The sequence below is a fragment of the Oncorhynchus gorbuscha genome, linkage group LG10 (assembly GCF_021184085.1).
Source record: "Oncorhynchus gorbuscha isolate QuinsamMale2020 ecotype Even-year linkage group LG10, OgorEven_v1.0, whole genome shotgun sequence".
NCBI classification, from domain to species: Eukaryota; Metazoa; Chordata; class Actinopteri; order Salmoniformes; family Salmonidae; genus Oncorhynchus; species Oncorhynchus gorbuscha.
This window is the reverse complement of record NC_060182.1, coordinates 89,160,978-89,184,244: the sequence shown is the minus strand read 5'-3', so window position 1 is coordinate 89,184,244 and position 23,267 is coordinate 89,160,978. Positions and strand designations below refer to the sequence as shown.

The 23,267-nt window shown below is 43.8% G+C and overlaps 1 protein-coding gene and 1 long non-coding RNA gene across 5 annotated transcripts; one reads left to right on the top strand and one right to left on the bottom strand.

The window, feature by feature from the left end:
* Nucleotides 1-596: 596 nt before the first annotated feature.
* On the bottom strand, nt 597-19,674 carry LOC124046703 (sex comb on midleg-like protein 4). Of its 4 annotated transcripts, none has more exons than XM_046367401.1 (9): nt 19,396-19,674; nt 12,888-13,108; nt 12,492-12,715; nt 10,403-10,532; nt 5,607-5,807; nt 4,358-4,519; nt 3,406-3,624; nt 3,068-3,213; nt 597-2,181 (listed from the first exon to the last, which is right to left on the bottom strand). In XM_046367401.1, the coding sequence occupies exons 3-9, from the start codon at nt 12,708-12,710 to the stop codon at nt 2,056-2,058; spliced, it is 1,203 nt and encodes a 400-aa protein (XP_046223357.1). In that variant the 5' UTR covers nt 12,711-12,715; nt 12,888-13,108; nt 19,396-19,674; the 3' UTR covers nt 597-2,055. The 4 variants fall into 4 exon arrangements, with proteins under 4 accessions (XP_046223357.1, XP_046223358.1, XP_046223356.1 ...); XM_046367402.1 differs by lacking the exon at nt 19,396-19,674 and adding an exon at nt 13,409-13,745; XM_046367400.1 differs by lacking the exon at nt 12,888-13,108.
* LOC124046704 lies at nt 19,016-20,620 on the top strand. Its single transcript, XR_006841052.1, has 2 exons — nt 19,016-19,136; nt 19,593-20,620. It is a non-coding gene; the product is annotated as an uncharacterized LOC124046704 (long non-coding RNA).
* The last annotated feature ends 2,647 nt before the right edge of the window (nt 20,621-23,267 follow it).

Here is a 23,267-nt window from a genome sequence, read left to right as displayed (position 1 = left end):
GATAAATTAAGAAAGGGGTGACCAAAACCAGTCAATAAACACATCGTGGATGAACTAAACAATTATTTTACCTGGTGGATTGCATGCTGTTTTGTTGATGGGATATACAATAAATAATTCAATTTGAACAGTTATATTAATTCAGATTAAAATGTACATGCAACTGCAAAACCTACTGCAGTAAGGCCTAGGTCTACGTGCACCTGTTTCTGCATATAGCCTAACCTACAGTAGCCAGGTCAACCCCAAAACAAACATGACTGAAAGGATAGACCATACTGTTGAACTCATTCAAGTATACTGAGGTAAACCTGTAGGCTAATACATTATTCTGCAATAAGGAGAAAACAGAACTGTCTGAATTGACACATGATTGTGTCACATTGGGTAACATTTCATTACTAGTTTGTAAATGAGTCCCAAGCTTGATTTCATTCTGAAAGATGCTTTTACACCTGCATTGTTTGCTGTTTGGGGTTTTTAGGCTGGGTTTCTGTACAGCACTTTGAGATATCAGCTGATGTACGAAGGGCTATATAAATCAATTTGATTTGATATCAACAAGAAAGATGCTTGTTAGACCACACCTTGTTTCCTTAATATTTTCTTAATTTTATTACTTCGATAGGATACACAGCCGGGTTAAATACACACATTGATTGATTTCCATTTAAGTCTCACAACACAAAAGCAAACATGAGATATTCATTACATTGAGAACTTCTTTAGCACCAGTACAAATGAATTAATCCATACAGTGGTTATTCTCTGATTTACAGTGTAGATCTTTCCAAAATTCTTTTCAAAATAAAAGACCTAGTCCCAGGTTGATTTGACTTGGCATGAATTACATGTATTTGTATCCAGCAGCATTGACGTACACAGGTTACTAAAGAGTACACATACTGCCAAACTGGCGCACACAAGCAATGCTATATGGCCTAATAACCCAATACTGTAGGTCAATTGAAGGTATGCAGTGAGGGTTCTCATCCATTGCTCTCCAACTCTGTTTTGAGAATGATATGTAGTAAAAAATGTCCATAGTAAATACGTTGTGAGGAGGCAAGATCGAATCCCCGAGCTGACACGGTAAAAATCTGTCATTCTGCCATTGAACAAGGCAGTTAACCCATCGTTCCTAGGCCATCATTGAAAATAAGAAACTGACTTGCCTAGTTAAATAAAGGTAAAATAAATAATAAAAAATAAAAATAATAAAAAAAGAGGCTGGAGATCATTATTTTATTAAACTATAGAAATGTCTCGTTATGTGTTGCAGCATAAACATGATCTTTTTGGCAATTTTATCAAAACAATATGCAAAACCATTTTAGTTGACATTACTTTGTGTAAATAACAAAACCAAGTATAGTAATGTTTAACATCACTGTAGCTTCCTGTTTTTAAATCACATGCATTGATGCGTTAAGACCTTCATCAAACCAACCCTACTACATATTCAAGTCACTTTTGTAAAGGTAATAGAATGAAACCATACGGGACCATTTTGATGTGTTTGTCACATTTGTGGAGACCCCTCTTTTTCTATATCTATTAAAACAAAGTTATTCCGCAGATTTGAGACCAAGTATAAATAACAGTTTATCTAAAATAATCCACACTTCTCAACAGATCATAAACGTAACTTGGTGTGTTTTACCAGGGCGCATAGGTGCCTTAATAAGCTCATTTATAGGACAGCTGTATCTCGCTTCCAGGTATTATCAACCAATGTATCAGTTATGCATTCCACAATTTGCATATTTTGTCATCTGTATAAACCAAAACCTTGTTTCAACAGAAAAACTAGAATATCCAAAAACGTATTCTGTCACGATCACATTGTTTTCTTTAGATACATGATGTATGAAAATGCAAAAAATAATCAGTAAAATATAGCGTCTCAAATGGCACCCTATTCCCTATATATTGAACTAGTTTTAACCAGGGCCAATAGGGCTACGGTCAAAACGAGTGGGTTATGGGTACCATTTGGAACGCATCCACAAAGTTGGGTCCCACAGATTGATGACGTGAAAAAAATGTTCAGATTTAGAACTTGTTTTGTTTTAGTTTGTCGATGTGATAGCAGAGCTTCAGGGCTGGCCCCAGCTTCAGTCCTAGGTACTTCATCATCATGTCACTCTTTAGAAGTAACAGAGCGTTGCCATCTATCTCCTGTGGGATAGAAACAGAAGCTCAGGTTATATTAAATCTCCACTAAAAGTAAAGTGGACACATGTATCAGGGTTGTTTACTGAATTGGGAGTGACCTCAATCCTGGTAAATATTTCACAAAACATCACTTGCAGATATAATCCAACCACTCAAATCAAAACATCACACCCAGATATAATCCAACCACTCAAATCAAAACATCACATCCAGATATAATCCAACCACTCAAATCAAAACATCACATCCAGATATAATCCAACCACTCAAATCAAAACATCACATCCAGATATAATCCAACCACTCAAATCAAAACATCACTTCCAGATATAATCCAACCACTCCAATCAAAACATCACTTCCAGATATAATCCAACCACTCAAATCAAAACATCACTTCCAGATATAATCCAACCACTCAAATCAAAACATCACACCCAGATATAATCCAACCACTCCAATCAAAACATCACATCCAGATATAATCCAACCACTCAAATCAAAACATCACTTCCAGATATAATCCAACCACTCAAATCAAAACATCACTTCCAGATATAATCCAACCACTCAAATCAAAACATCACATCCAGATATAATCCAACCACTCAAATCAAAATATCACATCCAGATATAATCCAACCACTCAAATCAAAACATCACATCCAGATATAATCCAACCACTCAAATCAAAACATCACATGAAACAGAACAACTGAAAAAGAAAAAGGCTTTCCCCCAACTGTTGCAGATCCAGGCCTCAATCTCAATTTGTCTTTCAGCGATTGCTCAAATCCTTGTCTCATCCAAGGCGTTTTGAGAAGGTTTGGAGAGAGGATACGAGGTATCAAGGAAATATTCATTATGAGTGAGCCCAGGGGTAGCCTACATGCTTCCTGAAGACGTCCACGTGAGGGCCCAGGGACTGCGGGTCAGCGTCTCTGATGAACCACACCACATCCTCTACACTCCAGGTGGAAGGGTCCTTACTGGGGGGCGGCTTGGACTCCTGGGAGTCCTGAGATGGATTGTACGCTGCATGAGAAAAGAGAAAGAGGTCAAGAAGGATTTCTATGCTGGTCTATTTTACCTGGTTAGGGAATTGTGATTATAGCAAGAAACACATTTTCCCCAAATCCACAGGTTTTCCAGAAATCCCGGTTGGAAGATTCCCGGAATCGGGAGGGAATATTTCCGGAAAACCTGGGCATTTTGGGAATTTCTTACCTATCCTGTTGCCTTCCAGGAAGGAGTTAGGGCTGGACGTCTGTCTACACATGCCCAAGGGGGAGGAGCCATTGGGGAACTGCTGCGAGGAGCGGAACCCATAGGATGGTTTGGATGAGTAGGAGGAGCTTATGGCACTGAAGGCGGAGTCACCTGGGTCCATTGAGTAGCGTTTGTCTGACGGGTCCAGAAGATACTCCTCTGGCATGGAGGTTTCAGCTGTGATATGAATGGAAAGAGATTACATAAGTAAAACATATTGGCAATACGTTGAATAACATTCGATAGAAGCTGAAGACTTTAAAGATGTCTATGAAATGTCCTTTTATGGTCCAATCGGAAGAAACAAACACTGTTTGGAGGGTTTCCCTGGTGCTCTTGTTCAGGTAAAAGAGAATGTTCTAGGTAGTGTTCTGGCATGGAGGTCTCATTTGTTTAGGTTGGAATACAGGGATTTGGATAATGGATTAGGATTACCAGGGATTACACAAGTAAAACACCAAATTATGTGTATTTGACAAAATGTCATTCTGTGCTTTCATGTGCAATCTGTCGCAATATAGCACAATATTTGAGGAACTGAGCCCACAAAATGTCTGAGGGGTGATATCTTCAAAAGCTCTTGTTAAGGCACAGGATTGTTCTAAAAAGTATTATAAACCTGGTGGTTCGAGCCCTGAATGCTGATTGGCTGAAATCCGTGTTATATCAGACCGTATACCAACGGGTATCAAAAAACATTCATTTTTACAGGTCTAATTATGTTGGTAACCAGTTTATAATAGCAATAAGGCACCTCAGGGGTTTCTGGTATATGGCTAATAAACCACACCTCCTCGGGCCTTATTGCTTAAACAATCAATGCATCATATCTGCACCTCTGCCTACACCATTTCCCTTGTGGGATAAAGAAAGCATTTTGAATTAAATTAAATACAGGACAGTGCATTACCCTCTGATTGGTAGGAGGCATTATTATGCTGGGGGATTGGTTGGTCGCTGAAGAGGTTTTCACAGTGCAAACTGCGACAGAGCTTCTTGAGAAAGCGTAGAACGTAGCCCATGCTGTTGACCACAGGAAGACTCAGAAGGTGTTGCTTCCCATCGAAAGTGGCTGGAACAGAAAGAAATACTTGATTAACCCCTTGGGTTGCGTCCCAGATGGGGCCCTATTCCAGAGCCAATGTCATCTATGCATAGTCCCTTCAATAACTCTACCTACATGTACAAACTACTTCAACTAACCGGTGCCAACGCACATTGACTCTGTACTGGTACCCCCCCTGTATACAGTCTTGCTATTGTTGTTTTACTGCTGCTCTTTAATTACTTGTTACGTTTGTCTCTTATTCTTGTCCGTATTTTTTGAAACTGCATTGTTGGTTAGGGGCTCGTAAGTAAGCATTTCACTGTAAGGTTGTATTTGGCTCATGTGACTAATAACATTTGATTTGAAGTGTTGCTCTGTGAATAGGGAGCTATTTGGGACGCAGCGCTGGAATATATTTACATTTCCCATCGCAGTAAATCTTGTTGCAGTTAACTTTGCTCCAGGGGACACATGTCTACAGCCATGTCTCAAAGCCACAGTTACAACCTAGGACGGCCAGTGCATTGCGTCCACTGACATTCAAAAGATAGTGGTCCTTCTGTAGCTCAGTTGGTAGAGCATGGAGCTTGTAACGCCAGGGTAGTGGGTTCGATCCCCGGGACCACCCATGCGTAGAATGTATGCACACATGACTGTAAGTCGCTTTGGATAAAAGCGTCTGCTAAATGGCATATATTATTATTATTATTAAAGATGGAAATGGCCAATAACCCCGGGGTAACAGATCCGTATGTTCTCATGGTTACTAGATTATCTAATCAGTCAATTTCTATCATTTCCCTCAGGCCAGTTGCTACAAATAAAATTAATAAATATAAAACCAAAATCTCAGTGACACTGTACAATAGGTGGGTCTGTGGTATTTTCCTAGTGGCCTGTGTTATGGTTAATCATGTCATTTTCTAACCTTTATTCAAAGCTTTTTCATCAAACTGTCTCTTTTTATTTGTATGTCAGGTGGTTCAAGCACCATTCTCAGACAAATGCTTTCATTTTTGGTCTAATTCTCATTTCTGGAAAGGCTTAACATAAAAGGTCCAAATCCAGGTCATGTGACATGATTATCCAAAGCACGTGGCCCTAGTTATACCTGATATTTTCTCCCCTCCGTAGCCCTGTGTGAGGAGAGTGAACACGGCTTTCTGCTGGAAGGCGCTGTCGATGCACCCCTGGACGGCCTGCTGCAGCACCACCGAGGGCCTGTCAGGCCCAAAATGATCTGGGAGCTGCTGCAGCTTCTTCCTGTCCAGGTTAGGACCCATGTTGACATGCTTGTTGATGTAGATACACACTGCAGGATACACAAGAGTGGAGAGAGTGTGGGTTAGTACTATTTGATGATGTAGGAGCGAGGGTTAGTAACCATGTCCACCTGTTTGATGATGTAGGAGCGAGGGTTAGTTACCATGTCCACCTGCTTGATGATGTACGAGCGAGGGTTAGTAACCATGTCCACCTGCTTGATGGTGTAGGAGCGAGGGTTAGTAACCATGTCCACCTGCTTGATGATGTAGGAGCGAGGGTTAGTAACCATGTCCACCTGCTTGATGATGTAGGAGCGAGGGTTAGTAACCATGTCCACCTGCTTGATGATGTAGGAGCGAGGGTTAGTAACCATGTCCACCTGCTTGATGATTTACGAGCGAGGGTTAGCATGTCCACCTGCTTGATGATGTAGGAGCGAGGGTTAGTAACCATGTACACCTGCTTGATGATGTACGAGCGAGGGTTAGTAACCATGTCCACCTGCTTGATGATGTAGGAGCGAGGGTTAATAACCATGTCCACCTGCTTGATGATGTAGGAGCGAGGGTTAGTAACCATGTCCACCTGCTTGATGATTTACGAGCGAGGGTTAGCATGTCCACCTGCTTGATGATGTAGGAGCGAGGGTTAGTAACCATGTACACCTGCTTGATGATGTAGGAGCGAGGGTTAGTTACCATGTCCACCTGCTTGATGATGTACGAGCGAGGGTTAGTAACCATGTCCACCTGCTTGATGGTGTAGGAGCGAGGGTTAGTAACCATGTCCACCTGCTTGATGATGTAGGAGCGAGGGTTAGTAACCATGTCCACCTGCTTGATGATGTAGGAGCGAGGGTTAGTAACCATGTCCACCTGCTTGATGATGTAGGAGCGAGGGTTAGTAACCATGTCCACCTGCTTGATGATTTACGAGCGAGGGTTAGCATGTCCACCTGCTTGATGATGTAGGAGCGAGGGTTAGTAACCATGTACACCTGCTTGATGATGTACGAGCGAGGGTTAGTAACCATGTCCACCTGCTTGATGATGTAGGAGCGAGGGTTAATAACCATGTACACCTGCTTGATGATGTACGAGCGAGGGTTAGTAACCATGTCCACCTGCTTGATGATGTAGGAGCGAGGGTTAGTAACCATGTCCACCTGCTTGATGATGTAGGAGCGAGGGTTAGTAACCATGTCCACCTGCTTGATGATTTACGAGCGAGGGTTAGCATGTCCACCTGCTTGATGATGTAGGAGCGAGGGTTAGTAACCATGTACACCTGCTTGATGATGTACGAGCGAGGGTTAGTAACCATGTCCACCTGCTTGATGATGTAGGAGCGAGGGTTAGTAACCATGTACACCTGCTTGATGATGTACGAGCGAGGGTTAGTAACCATGTCCACCTGCTTGATGATGTAGGAGCGAGGGTTAGTAACCATGTACACCTGCTTGATGATGTAGGAGCGAGGGTTAGTAACCATGTACACCTGCTTGATGATGTAGGAGCAAGGGCTAGTAACCATGTCCACCTGTTTGATGATGTAGGAGCGAGGGTTAGTAACCATGTCCACCTGCTTGATGATGTACGAGCGAGGGTTAGTTACCATGTCCACCTGCTTGATGATGTAGGAGCGAGGGTTAGTAACCATGTCCACCTGTTTGATGATGTACGCGTGAGGGTTAGTAACCATGTCCACCTGCTTAATGATGTACGAGCGAGGGTTAGTAACCGTGTCCGCCTGCTTGATGATTTACGAGCGAGGGTTCGTAACCATGTCCACCTGCTTGATGAGGTACGAGCGAGGGTTAGTAACCGTGTCCGCCTGCTTGATGATTTATGAGCGAGGGTAAGTTACCATGTACACCTGCTTGATGATGTAGGAGCGAGGGTTAGTAACCATGTCCACCTGTTTGATGATGTAGGAGCGAGGGTTAGTAACCATGTCCACCTGTTTGATGATGTAGGAGCGAGGGTTAGTAACCATGTCCACCTGTTTGATGATGTAGGAGCGAGGGTTAGAAACCATGTCCACCTGTTTGATGATGTACGAGCGAGGGTTAGTAACCATGTCCACCTGCTTGATGATGTAGGAGCGAGGGTTAGTAACCATGTCCACCTGTTTGATGATGTAGGAGCGAGGGTTAGTAACCGTGTCCACCTGTTTGATGATGTAGGAGCGAGGGTTAGTAACCGTGTCCGCCTGCTTGATGATGTAGGAGCGAGGGTTAGTAACCGTGTCCACCTGCTTGATGGTTACGAACCCTCGCTCATACATCATGTCCACCTGCTTGATGATGTACGAGCGAGGGTTAGTAACCATGTCCACCTGCTTGATGATGTAGGAGTGAGGGTTAGTAACCATGTACACCTGCTTGATGATGTAGGAGCGAGGGTTAGTAACCGTGTCCACCTGCTTGATGATGTACGAGCGAGGGTTCGTAACCATGTCCACCTGTTTGATGATGTAGGAGCGAGGGTTAGTAACCATGTCCACCTGCTTGATGATGTAGGAGCGAGGGTTAGTAACCATGTACACCTGCTTGATGATGTAGGAGTGAGGGTTAGTAACCATGTCCACCTGCTTGATCGTGTAGGAGCGAGGGTTAGTAACCGTGTCCACCTGTTTGATGATGTAGGAGCGAGGGTTAGTAACCATGTCCGCCTGTTTGATGATGTACGAGCGAGGGTTAGTAACCGTGTCCGCCTGCTTGATGATGTACGAGCGAGGGTTCGTAACCGTGTCCGCCTGCTTGATGATGTACGAGCGAGGGTTCGTAACCATTTCCACCTGCTTGATGATGTAGGAGCGAGGGTTAGTAACCATGTCCACCTGCTTGATGATGTAGGAGCAAGGGTTAGTAACCATGTCCACCTGTTTGATGATGTAGGAGCGAGGGTTAGTAACCATGTCCGCCTGTTTGATGATGTACGAGCGAGGGTTAGTAACCGTGTCCGCCTGCTTGATGATGTACGAGCGAGGGTTCGTAACCGTGTCCGCCTGCTTGATGATGTACGAGCGAGGGTTCGTAACCATGTCCACCTGCTTGATGATGTAGGAGCGAGGGTTAGTAACCATGTCCACCTGCTTGATGATGTAGGAGCGAGGGTTAGTAACCATGTCCACCTGTTTGATGATGTAGGAGCGAGGGTTAGTAACCATGTCCACCTGCTTGATGATGTAGGAGCGAGGGTTAGTAACCATGTCCACCTGCTTGATGATGTAGGAGCGAGGGTTAGTAACCATGTCCACCTGTTTGATGATGTAGGAGCGAGGGTTAGTAACCATGTCCACCTGCTTGATGATGTAGGAGCGAGGGTTAGTAACCATGTCCACCTGTTTGATGATGTAGGAGCGAGGGTTAGTAACCATGTCCACCTGCTTGATGATGTAGGAGCGAGGGTTAGTAACCATGTCCACCTGTTTGATGATGTACGAGCGAGGGTTAGTAACCATGTCCACCTGTTTGATGATGTAGGAGCGAGGGTTAGTAACCATGTCCACCTGCTTGATGATGTAGGAGCGAGGGTTAGTAACCATGTCCACCTGCTTGATGATGTACGAGCGAGGGTTAGTAACCATGTCCACCTGCTTGATGATGTAGGAGCGAGGGTTAGTAACCATGTCAACCTGTTTGATGTACGTAGATACACACTGCAGGACACACAGCAGGAGGGACAGAGGAGACAAAGATACTTAGGTCGACTACTTTGGTGACGTTGCTTTCCTTAAATGAACGAGTACAACATGCTTATAACTAACAGAATTCAAATAACATTTGAAATGTGATTACCAACATGACTTTTCATAACATCCAAGACGTTTCACCAGACAAAGCATTATGGAGGGAGACATTGGAAAAGTGAGGAAAACTCTGTGAGCGCCTAGGGCCTTGTTTATCAGATGAGCATAAGCACAAAAAAGACAACCTTGCATGGACCACTTTTCCCGCAAAGATTGGTATTTATCAAATTAGAATTTGACGGGAAAGTGTCAACTTCTAGTGGTTGAAGAATTGTATTACAAGTCAATACTGTTGTTTTGAGTGTTTGACACAAGGGAATTATAATAAAGCATTGCTAGGAAAAACATTCAAACGTAGCCTTACGGTAAGATCACATCCTTCGTAGGAGCGCAACATCATTGTCTATTTAATCTCAGAGACTATACCAAGACAGGTGATATTACCAACAATTATCTATTGACAAACAAAAGAAGTGTAGCATTTATTTATTTATTGTTTGAACAGACGGTCAATCATCCAGAATGTGAGGTCAGTGTTGTGCACTTGCTATTGGCGGCATGCATTCTTAGTTTGAAAAAATGTTACTGCAAAAGATGAAAACATTCTGCCCACACCTGGATAGAAATGTGATAACATTTGCTGTTGTGCTTTCTTTTAGAAACTGTCATGGCCCAGTTCCAACATTTCCAAATTATACAGCAAATGAGGGTGTTTTTGTTCCCATAAAAGGTGAATGGAGGGTGTTTTTGTTCCCATAAAAGGTGAATGGAGGGTGTTTTTGTTCCCATAAAAGGTGAATGAGGGTGTTTTTGTTCCCATAAAAGGTGAATGGAGGGTGTTTTTGTTAACTGTGAGCACCTGGGGCCTGGCAGAGTGGGTATAGTTACCTGTGAGCACCTGGGGCGTGGCAGAGTGGGGGATGGTAGCAGCATCCTGGGGGATGGAGCTCATGTCTGGTTCTGGGGTGCTGCTGGGAGGAGAGATGGCCAGGGGATTCAGCACCATCCTGGGCTTCAGCTGCAGGAAGACAGGGGGTTGGATCTCAGTATCTAATTGTAAATAATACATGCAATTTAGCATACGCGTTTGTCCAAAGCGAATGAGTCACGCGTGCATACATTTTTACATATGGGTGGCCCACGGGAATCGAACCCACAACCCTCTTGTTGCAAGCGCCATGCCATACAGTCTGAGATAGCAACAATAGACTAAAAAATGACAGTTCTCAATTGGCATTAGTAAACACTCAACAGAAATCTACACATTGATATTTTTACTCAGAAACTTCTCCCCTCTTCATATTGCAATATTTACCAAGCATTTCATTTTGCTAGGCATATACAGGGCCAATCAGAATATAAATTAAAACTGTTTTCAATTAAACAAACAAAGGCTACCTCATGTTATATATTACTCCCACTAAATATAAATGAAGTTAAGTCTGTCAGGCTACATCATCAAATGTATTTTATTAACATCCTGCATCCCCACTGGCCCCTCCCCTTTCTCTCTCCTCCAATCCCATCCCCTCTCCTTTCCCTCTCCTCCAATCCCATCCCATCCCCTCTCTCCTGTCCCTCTCCTCCAATCCCATCCTCTCCTCCAATCCCATCCCATCCCCTCTCTCCTGTCCCTCTCCTCCAATCCCATCCTCTCCTCCAATCCCATCCTCTCCTCCAATCCCATCCTCTCCTCCAATCTCATCCTCTCTCCTTTCCCTCTCTTCCAATCCCATCCCCTCTCCTTTCCCTCTCGTCCCTATCCCATCCCCTCTCTCCTTTCCCTCTCCTCCAATCCAATCCTCTGTCCTGTCCCTCTCCTCCAATCCCATCCTCTCCTCCAATCCCATCCCCTCCCCTACCCTCTCCTCCAATCCCATCCCCTCCCCATTCCCTCTCCTCCAATCCCATCCCCTCTCCGTTCCTCTCCTCCAATCCCGTCCCCTCCCCTTTCTCTCTCCTCCCATCCCCTCCTCTTTCTCTCCCATCCCAACCCTCCCCCTTTTCTCCCCCTTTCCCTCTCCTCCATTCCCATCCCCTCCACTTTCTATCTCTTTCCATCCCCTCCCCCTTCCCTCTCGTCCAATCCCACCCCCCCATTTCCCTCTCCTCCAATCCCATCCCCGTTCCCTCTCCTCCAATCCCACCCCCTCTTTCTCTCTCTTCCCATCCCATCCCCTCTCCCTCTCCTCCAAACCCATCCTCTCCCCTTTCCCTCTCGTCCAATCCCATCCCCTCCCCCTCCTCCAATCCCATCCCCTCCCCTTTCCCCTCTCCTCTAATTCCATCACTTTCCCTGTCCTCCAATCCCATCCCCTCCCCTTTCCCTCTCCTCCAATCGCATCCCCTCCCCTTTCCCTCTCCTCCAATCCCATCCCCTCCCCTTTCTCTTTCCTCCCATCCCCTCCAATCTCTCTCTCCTTCCATCCCCTCCTCTAATACCCTCTTCTTTCTCTCTCCTCCCATCACCTCCTCTTTCTCTCTCCTTCCTTCCATCCCTCCCCTCTCTCTCTCCTTCCATCCCTCCCCTCTCTCTCTCCTTCCACCCCCTCCTCTAATACCCTCTTCTTTCTCTCTCCTCCCATCACCTCCTCTTTCTCTCTCCTTCCATCCCTCCCCTCTCTCTCTCCTTCCATCCCCTCTAATACCCTCTTCTTTCTCTCTCCTTCCATCCCTCCCCTCTCTCTCTCCTTCCATCCCTCCCCTCTCTCTCCTTCCACCCCCTCCTCTAATACCCTCTTCTTTCTCTCTCCTCCCATCACCTCCTCTTTCTCTCTCCTTCCATCCCTCCCCTCTCTCTCTCCTTCCATCCCCTCCTCTAATACCCTCTTCTTTCTCTCTCCTCCCATCACCTCCTCTTTCTCTCTCCTTCCATCACTCCCCTCTCTCTCTCCTTCCATCCCTCCCCTCTCTCTCTCCTTCCATCCCCTCCTCTAATACCCTCTTCTTTCTCTCTCCTCCCATCCCTGACACTGACCTTGAAGCCAGGTTTTCTTCCCCTCTTCTTGGGCACTTTGAGGGGAGGGAGGGATTCAGGGTAGCGGGTTGGAAAATCCATCTTGCGATGTAGTGGGGGTCTCCCCCTCTTCCTGCCTGGAATCTTTCCTGGCTGGCTGGGGAGGAAGGAGGGAGACACTGCAGGCGACTGCATTTCACTGTTGCTGTCTGCTTTCTGTGCTGCTGCAGGTACACTCATTGGAGCTGGAGGGAGACACAGGAAGGAGGGAAACACAAAGGGAGAAATAATTATATTCATTGAAGACTGCATGGCACATAATAAAAAACAGTGGCATTTCCACCATCCAGTCCATCCTATCCTCAATGTGCATGAACCCCAACATTCTGTCTGCTTGTCTCCCAGAGCTACCATTACCTGATCTCCTTTGATCTAGAACGCTTGAGAACCAAGCGCTTCCCTTCTTAGATCCCGGTTAGATTCCAGAATAGCAGAAGAAGGTTCTAAACCCTGCACACTGCCTCAGCAGGCTGTTGAAGCCATCTTGCCTTTAGCTGCTGTGTTGTATGTTTTCTCTCTGCTCCTCTCATCTCTGCTGCACGGCACACAGGCTGGCTGGCTTCAGACTCCTCATTACACTAATGCATTCAGCAGTGGCAGAGGAAGGGGGGGGGGTTGACTTCACCATGGCTACACAGCTATGAATTAGCATTACGATGACAGCGCTCACCATAATCTTAGAAAAGCAGCAGCCTCAAGAGCCAGCCTAGCCTACTGATGAAAACAACATCAACATGCATGTCTCACATGTAGAGCACAGAAGGCTAGACACGCAGGCAATGCTGAATCATTACAGTGGTTAAAACATAGCATTAGCATGCAGCATGCTTCATCCTTCCTTTGTGCAGACAAAGACAACAGAAAATAAAGGCACACACCATCAGAATGAAAGAGGATTGGAGAGTAAGTCCCTTTTCAGTTGTTCTCCTATTGAATCACCCTCTGTCCTGTCTGTGTCTTTGCCTGCTTCTAAATGTCTTCAACTGCACCGCAGAGCGGAATCTCCAAGCAAGGCGGATTCCACTGTAATGGTGTGTGTGTGTGTCTACCAGTGCTGGGAAACGTTCTCCTGTTGTCATGGCAACAAGCCTGTGGCTGTATCTCCCATGTCTTGCTGCTTGATACTCAGGCCCAAAACTGGGTGGATGTATAATTAGTATAGAAGACACCCTCAAACCAACTGCTAATTACAATAGGAATTCATTTGAAAGTGTTGAGAGTATACATAGGTGTGTGTGTGTGTGTGTGTGTGTGTGTGTGTGTGTGTGTGTGTGTGTGTGTGTGTGTGTGTGTGTGTGTGTGTGTGTGTGTGTGTGTGTGTGTGTGTGTGTGTGTGTGTGTGTGTGTGTGTGTGTGTGTGTGTGTGTGTGCCCCGCGATTAGTGCTTTTTTAGGTCGGTTCGGTTTCAATTTTAATGCACTATCCATTATGTGGGTTGAATGCTGTAACAACACAGAATAATATAATGTATAAAGTCCCATGATGGTAGGGACTGTCCAATACTGCTTATCACTTCCATCAGTTATTCACATTACTTTAATTAAATATTTCAGTTGTTGTATACACTGAGTCGACAAAACATTAAGAACTCCTGCTCTTTCCATGATATAGACTGACCAGGTGAATCCAGGTGAAAGCTAAGATCCCGTATTGACGTCACTTGTTAAATCCACTTCAATCAGTGAAGATGAAGGTGAAGAGACAGGTTAAAGAAGGATGTTTAAGCCTTGAGACAACTGAGACATGGATTGTGTATGTGTGTCATTCAGAGGGTGAATGGGGAAGACAAAAGATTTAAATGCCTTTGAACGGGGTATGGTAGTAGGTGCCAGGCGCACCGGTTTGTGTCAAGAACTGCAAGCCTGCTGCGTTTTTCCCTCTTAACAGTTTCCCGTCTGCATCAAGAATGGTCCACCACCCAAAGGACATCCAGCCAACTTGACACAACTGTGGGAAGCATTGGGGTCAACATGGGCCAGCATCCCTGTGGAACACTTTAGACACTTGTCGAGTTCATGTCCCCACGAATTGAGGCTGTTCTGAGGTCAAAAGGGAGGGGGTGCTGCAACTCAATATTAGGAAGGTGTCCTTAATGTCTGGTATACTTGTGTATATTACATTTGTTTTATTTGATTACTTTATTGTTTCATTCCAAGTCATCATGTCATCTCTAAAGCTGCTGCCTGACAAAATCACTATTTTAGTAGTTGTTCAAATTAAATAAGGCATACTTTTATGACTGCTGAATACCAATGATCAATCACTTAATGTATTTTCAGTTAAAGATACATGTACTGTACCTTGAGCAACTGCTCTAAATCCCCCTGGATTGCGCATTGTTCAGTCGCTCTCTCTCTCTCTAACATAGCAGGCATAATAAACACACAGTCCGGACAATAGGTGCGCTATAGATTACGGTCAATGTAGTTATTTTTCACTTTTTCTGTGCTAAACTATGTAGACTATTGGCCTGTTGCAAACTACATCGCACAGTTCGGGCTTGATCTCATTTAGCCTATCTGTAGAGAAACTGCTTTGAGCTCATGGAAAATACAGAACGAAATGTAATTCAAATGTAAAACAATGTGAAAAATATTTTTTCATACATTTTTTAAAACAATTTGTGACATACAATTGGTAGTTACAGTCTTGTCCCATCGCTGCATCTCCCTTACGGACTCGAGAGAGGCAAAGGTCGACAACCCACACGGCTTCTTAACACACTGCACACTTAACCCGGAAGCCAGCCGCACCAATGTGTCGGAGGAAACACTGTACAGCTGCAGTCTGAAGTCATGCGCCAGACCGCCACAAGGAGTCGCCCAAACCCTCCCCTAACCCGGACGACGCTGGGCCAATTGTCTGCCGCCTCATGGGTCTCCCTGTAGCAGCCGGCTGTGACACAGCCCAGGATTGAACTCGGATCTGTAGTGACGCCTCTAGCATTGCGATGCAGTGCCTTAGACCGCTGCAGCAATCCAGAGGCTTTAATTAAAATAATTTAACCGACATTGGTCAATTAGTTGTTTAAAAAATGAAAAATAACATACTTTCTGGTTAATTGCTCAGCACTAGTGTGTGTTGGTGTGAGTGTGTTTCAGAATGCAGTCACTGAGGTGATTTCATCCCAGGAACTGTGTTTAAAGTCATTGTCAATCTATTGCTCGTGTCCATTTCTAGAGTGGTAGGCTTCAGAAATCAGCGATTTGTCCAGTTTTTTGAGCACAGTCTTACCACAATTATGTGAATAATTTAATTAATATAGCTGGCACACCTGATTGTGTATTCTACATCCCTATGAACATTTAAAGATATTATTGGGCATATTACCATTATATTCCATACAGGTATGGTCATGTGAAATTGATCCAATACGACCCCATTGAGTTGTTTGGCGGCCATATTGGCCTTGTATCCACAAATCTTTTTAAAACCCTGTTCTAGCTATGTGTGTGCAATTTAGTGCTTCTATCACTAAACACACAATCCAAAAACATAGCTTTCCCACTACATTTTTCAGGAAAACTAAAATCCGTCTTACCTTATTTCTACCAGCATGTCACGTGTGCAACTAGAGGTGTCACACCCTGATCTGTTTCATCTGTCCTAGTGATTGTCTCCACCCCCTCCAGGTGTCGCTTATTTTCCCTGGTGTATCTATCACTGTGTTTCCTGTCTCTCTGTGCCAGTTCGTCTTGTATGTTTTCCAAGTCAACCAACGCGTTTTCCCGTACTCCTGCTTCTATTTCCTTTTTGCTAGTCCTCCCGGTTTTGATCCTTGCCTATTTACTGGAGTCCATACCTGCCTGCCTGACCATTCCATCCGGACCATTCTAATGCACTCAATATGGAAGTGGTCTGATGAAGTGGATACTAAGCTACATAACGGTTTCACTAGCACAGACTGGAATATGTTCTGGGATTCATCCGATCAATGGTATTGAGGAGTTTACCACATCAGTCATTGGCAACGTTGTCCCCACAGTGACCGTATGTACACTGTACGTATCCCAACCAGAAGCCACAGATTACAGGCGACATCCGCACTGAGAGCTAGAGGCTAGAGCTGTCGCGTTCAAGGAGCGGGACACTAATCTGGACGCTTATAAGAAATCCTGCTACTCCCTCTGACAAACCATCAAACAGGCAAAGTGTCAATACAGGACTAAGATCAACTCCTACTACACCCGCTTTGACGCTCGTTAGATATGGCAGGGCTTGCACACTATCACGGTTTACAAAGAGATACCCAGCCGCGAGCTACCCAGTGATGCAAGCCTACCAGATGAGCTAAATGCTTTCAATGCTCACTTCAAGGCAAACAACACTTCTCCCACTTAAAATGATGAGAGAGGCCTGTAATTTTCATCATAGGTACACTTCAACTATGACAGACAAAATGACAGAAAAAAAATCCAGAAAATCACATTGTAGGATTTTTAATTAATTAATTTGCAAATTATGGTGTAAAATAAGTATTTGGTCACCTACAAACAAGCAAGATTTCTGGCTCTCACAGACCTGTAACTTCTTCTTTAAGAGGCTCCTCTGTCCTCCACTCGTTAACTGTATTAATGGAACCTGTTTGAATTTGTTATCAGTATAAAAGACACCTGTCCACAACCTCCAACAGTCACACTCTAAACTCTACTATGGCCAAGACCAAAGAGCTGTCAAAGGACACCAGAAACAAAATTGTAGACCTGCACCAGGCTGCAATAGGTAAGCAGCTTGGTTTGAAGAAATCAACTGTGGGAGCAATTATTAGGAAATGGAAGACATACAAGATCACTGATAATCTCCCTCGATCTGGGTCTCCACGCAAGATCTCACCCCGTGGGGTCAAAATGATCACAAGAACCACATGGGGGGAATGACCTGCAGAGAGCTGGGACCAAAGTAACAAAGCCTACCATCAGTAACACACTACGCCGCCAGGGACTCAAATCCTGCAGTGCCAGACGTGTCCCCCTGCTTAAGCCAGTACATGTCCAGGCCCGTCTGAAGTTTGCTAGAGAGCATTTGGATGATCCAGAAGAAGATTGGGAGAATGTCATATGATCAGATGAAACCAAAATATAACTTTTTGGTAAAAACTCAACTCGTCGTGTTTGGAGGACAAAGAATGCTGAGTTGCATCCAAAGAACACCATACCTACTGTGAAGCATAGGGGTGGAAACATCATGCTTTGGGGCTGTTTTTCTGCAAAGTGACCAGGACGACTGATCCGTGTAAAGGAAAGAATGAATGGGGCCATATATCGTGAGATTTTGAGTGAAAACCTCCTTCCATCAGCAAGGGCATTGAAGATGAAAAGTGGCTGGGTCTTTCAACATGACAATGATCCCAAACACACTGCCCGGGCAATGAAGGATTGCCTTCGTAAGAAGCATTTCAAGGTCCTGGAGTGGCCTAGCCAGACTCCAGATCTCAACCCCATAGAAAATCTTTGGAGGGAGTTGAAAGTCCATGTTGCCCAGCAACAGCCCTAAAACATCACTGCTCTAGAGGAGATCTGCATGGAGGAATGGGCCAAAATAGGGGGGGGTTCTGTCACGCCTTGGTCATAGTGTTTTGTGTTTTCGTTATATATTTGGTCAGGCCAGGGTGTGACATGGGTTTATTGTTGTATTTCGTATTGGGGTTTTGTAGTTATTGGGATTGCGGCTGAGTAGGGGTGTTGTATGGGCTTGGCTGCCTGAGGCGGTTCTCAATCAGAGTCAGGTGATTCTCGTTGTCTCTGATTGGGAACCGTATTTAGGTAGCCTGAGTTTCGCTTTGTATTTCGTGGGTGATTGTTCCTGTCTCTGTGTAGTGTTCACCAGATAGGCTGTAATAGGTTTCACGTTCCGTTTGTTGTTTTGTATTTTGTATAGTTATTTCATGTGTCACTTTTTCTATTAAAGTCATGAGTAACCACCACGCTGCATTTCGGTCCGACTCTCTTTCGACAAACGAAGAACGACGTTACACACTAGAGGTCAAATGTCAAAAGTTCTGTTGACGTGAACATTCCCAAAATTGTATCTGATGGATAGCTGTTAATCTTAGCTTTGCAATTATATCTGATTAATGGGTATATGTGGGCAATAACTTGTTGTATACTGACATTGTTTTGTCATAGTAAAATCCCTATGGGAAAAATGAATGAGATGGAGGGATGAAATAAAGAGTGATAACACAGAGAAAGCTGCCATTGCTGCACTGCTATCACACATGTTCCAACTAGGGACATAGACCAAGAAAACCACTATGAGGCATCTTCACAAATTTAGGGGTCTGTCCCATAGACTATTACTGCCAATGCCATTCATTGCCAATTGAGATCAAATAGACCAACACTGCAACCAAATGTGCATATTTAGTAAGCTACTTTATTCTCTATTCATGAAAAAATAAGCATAATGTGAAATACAGCCCTCTGCTGGCTCACTTAAGAATAATTTTGTTCATTTTTTCCTGAATCAATAAAGTTGCATTTGAAGCCAAAATGGCGACGTGCATGTTTTCGTCAAAAATGTCGTCCATCATTAGACTTCTACTGAAAGAGCGGTCCTGTTCCTCGACAACGATATGTAACGGTGTGACCGACATTTCCAGACGAGGTGAGAATATTATTTTGGTATCAATTTGTTATTATTTTGGTGTGTCGTTTCAAATGAGTATCAACTGACAGTTAGTTAATAGTTAGTATAGCTAAAGTTAGCTAGTTACCTTAACCTGTCAAACTTAATTCCCTTTCCAGACTTGTCCAGTCAGGCTGGCTAACTAATTAACTGGCAACAAGCACATAAATCAGCCATTATTATAAAGACATCAATAGCTAGCTAGCTAGCTGCATTGTTACGGTGCTGACAAACGTACCTTTTTGAGACGAGGGAATAACGAATCGATGACAAATCTTTGGACAGCTTTCTTGCTAATTTCGTAACGTTAACTGGATAACAGTTTTTGCTCCTCTAAACACGTATCGTTAAACCTCCACAGGGGTCTAGCTATATATCTTACTACCACAGCATCAGGATGTTAACGGTAATTCCGTGATCTTGTCTACTGGTCAGGCTACTCGACAGATGGAGATGCTCTCCAGACTGCTGCAGAAGACAGCAATGCCGCCGCAGCGTACAGCGGACCGCTGGAGCACTACACCAGTCTGGTCATGGGACTGGGCGCTGCGAAAGGACCCGCATCAGAAAGCCGTGGTTCAGACCTCGGATAAAATGCACAAAACCCTAAGAGGTTACAGCAACCAGCTTCGGTTCTCGAAAAACATTGTCCTTGTCAACCAATTACTTAGTATTAGTGGGAATCTATTTAATGGAAAGATTAATGGAAAGATACAACTTTGAGGTTTCAAGCAAGGAATATGACACTGTTATAAAATCTATACCTTGTGGGATAAAATATTTACTTCAGAATAATGCATATCTATATCTATTGATGAATAGCATAGGGTTACTAGATAAGAACTTCAACAATTGTTTATTAAGAGATATTTTCTACAGGAATTATATCCCCTCTGCTATATTTTGTTGGACTTCATCGTTTGATGTAAACTGACACCGTGCTTAGCTCACTCCAACAAAGGTATGGTGACCAATAGAGTAAAGGAGATCTCCTTTAAGATTATCCATTGATTCTACCCGTGTAATAGCTTGATTTCTAAATATATACCTAATACCAGTGAATAAAGTTAGCTAGAAACTGAATCTGTTGAACACTTATTCTGTCATTGTTTCATAGTGAGGTGTTCTGGACTGATGAAAAACTATATCTTGGAAACATAATGCATTCAACCATTGAAATATCTAAGTTTGACATATTGTTTTACTACAGTGTTTCCGCAATTGCGTGTCAGTATGTTATAAATATCTTTATTTTATTAGGAACATTTTTCATACACAAATCATTTTATGAAGAAAAAGCCCATTTCATTTTTGTATCTGATTTGGAGAACTATTTTGAATCATTCAAACGTATACAAAATGTTTAAAAAATGTATTCGCTACATGTCGGTATTTGATATGTGGATTTGTATTTAGTTTTCTGTTTCGCATGTTACTGTTTAATAAAATTATAAATACAGCAACCAGCCTACGTCCATCTTTTTCTAAGGTAATCGAAATTCTATGCATGCACTTTGATTTTAGAAACTGGTGTGCACACTAACAAAACACATTCAATAAGGTACAGGGGCAACAGGCAGAGGCGTGTCTTAAGAAATGTATGGGATTTACTGTAAAGATATGTAATTTAACTGTAAAATTGTATTGTCTTTTAATGTGCCATGAACACAACCATGCTGTTTTCACCAGCTTTTGAAAGGAATCAGTTCAAAAAGGTCACCTTCAAATCATTATTAGTCACATGTACAACAGGTACTGTGAAATGCTTACTTACAAGCCCTTAACCAACAGTGCAGTTGAAGAAAATATTTACCAAATGAAGTAAAAAATTATAGAAAGTAAAATAACGAGGCTATATACAGTGGGTACCGAGTCAATGTACAGGTTAGTTGAGGTCATTTGTACATGTAGGTAAGGGTGAAGTAACTGCATAGATAATAAACAGCGAGAGGGGGGAGGGAGGGGGGGGGGGTCAATGTAAATAATCCGGTGGCCATTTGTTTAATTGTTCAGCAGTCTTATGGCTTGGGGGTAGAGGCTGTTAAGGAGCATTTTGGTCCCAGACCGCTTGCCGTGCGGTAGCAGAGAAAACAGTCTATGACTTGGGTGACTGGAGTCTTTGACAATTTTTGGGGCTTTTCTCTGACTCCGCCTAGTATATAGGTCCTGGATGGCAGGAAGCTTGTCCCCAGTGATGTACTGGGCGTTACCCTCAAGCGCCTTATGGTCAGATGCCGAGCAGTTACCACACCAGGCGGTGATGCAACCGGTTAGGATGCTCTCGATGGTACAGCTGTAGAACATTTTGAGGATGTGGGGTACCATGCCAGGTATTCTCAGTCTCCTGAGTGGGAAAAGGTGCTGTCGTGCCCTCTTCACGACTGTCTTGGTGTATTTGGACCATGATTGTTTGTTGATGTTAATGGGGGCCTGTTCGGCCAGCCTTTTCTTGTAGTCCACGATCAGCACCTTTGTCTTGCCCTCATTGAGGGAAAGGTTACCCTGGCACCACACTGCCAGTTCTCTGACCTCCCTATAGGATGTCTCATGATTGTCGGTGATCAGAGCTATCACTGTTTTGTCGTCAGCAAACTTAATGAGGGTATTGGAGTCGTTTGTCCATGCAGTTGTGGGTGAACAGAGAGTACAGGAAGGGTCTAAGCACATACCCCTGAGTGGCCCCAGTGTTGAGGATCAGCGTAGCAGATGTGTTGTTACCTACCCTTACCACCTGGGGGTGGCCCATCAAGAAGTCCAGAAACCAGTTGCAGAGGGAGGTGTTTAGTCCCAAGGTTCATCCAAAATAATTCCAGCATATGAACAGTGCACTGTGCACCCGCCAACTGTCCTTCAATTCACAAGTGGCTGAAACTATCTCACAGAAGAAAGCATCAGAGGAAAGCGAAACAGCGCCCCTCTGTCTTTTCTATATGTATGCCATGTATCTGATGCTGTCTGGCCAAAAATAGTATAACATCCCATAATGCTTTTGACAGCATCAAATACAGCCCCTATACAAAGTCAACACCCCCCTGGATTTCTTCACACATTGTTATAAAGTGGGATTAAAATGGAATTAATTATCATTTGTTGTCTATGATCTAAACACAATACTCTAATGTGAAATATATTTATTTTTTAAATATTAATGAAAATTTAAAAAACGAATATACCTTGATTAGATAAGTATTCATCCCTCTGAGTCAATCCATGTTAGAAACACCTTTGGCAGCGATTACAACTGTGAGTCTTCTTGGGTAAGTCTCATAAGAGCTTTACACACCTGTATTGAGCTAAATGTGCCTGTTATTCTTTTCAAAATTCTTCAAGCTTTGTAGTCCCGGACAAGCACACCTGATTGTCAACTTGTCAACCAATCATCAAGCCTCCAGACGAGCTTCAATGCCAAACAACTCTCCTTCCGTGGCCTCCAACTGCTCTTAAATGCAAGTAAAACTAAATGCATGCTCTTCAACCGATCACTGCTCTCACCTGCCCGCCCGACTAGCATCCCTACTCTGGACGGTTCTGACTTAGAATATGTGGACAACTATAAATACCTAGGTGTCTGGCTAGGCTGTAAACTCTCCTTCCAGACTCACATTAAACATCTCCAATCCAAAGTTAAATCTAGAATCAACTTCCTATTTTGCAACAAAGCCTCCTTCACTCATGCTGCCAAACTTACTCTTGTAAAACTGACTATCCTACCGATCCTTGACTTCAGCGATGTCATTTACAAAATAGCCTCCAACACTCTACTCAGAAAATTGGATGCAATCTATCACAGTGCCATCTGTTTTGTCAGAAAAGCCCCATATACTACCCACCACTGCGACCTGTATGCTCTCGTTGGCTGGCCCTCGCTACATATTCGTTGCCAAACCCAATGGCTCCAGGTCATCTATAAGTCTTTGCTAGGTAAAGCTCCGCCTTATCTCAGCTCACTGGTCACCATAGCAATACCCATCCATAGCACGCGCTCCAGCAGGTATATTTCACTGATCACCCCCAAAGCCAACACCTCCTTTGGCCGCCTTTCCTTCCAGTTCTCTGCTGCCAATGACTGGAACAAATTGCAAAAATCACTGAAGTTGGAGACTTGTATCT

Excerpts from the sequence above, each read along its gene's own strand:
- LOC124046703 (XM_046367401.1), bottom strand. The coding sequence starts at position 12,710 with ATGAGTGTACCTGCAGCAGCACAGAAAGCAGACAGCAACAGTGAAATG. Across the intron at positions 3,625-4,357 it reads TGCCTCCTACCAATCAGAGG|CTGAAACCTCCATGCCAGAG; the intron begins GTAATGCACTGT and ends TTCATATCACAG. Across the intron at positions 3,214-3,405 it reads CCTGGAAGGCAACAGGATAG|CGTACAATCCATCTCAGGAC; the intron begins GTAAGAAATTCC and ends TTTCTCATGCAG.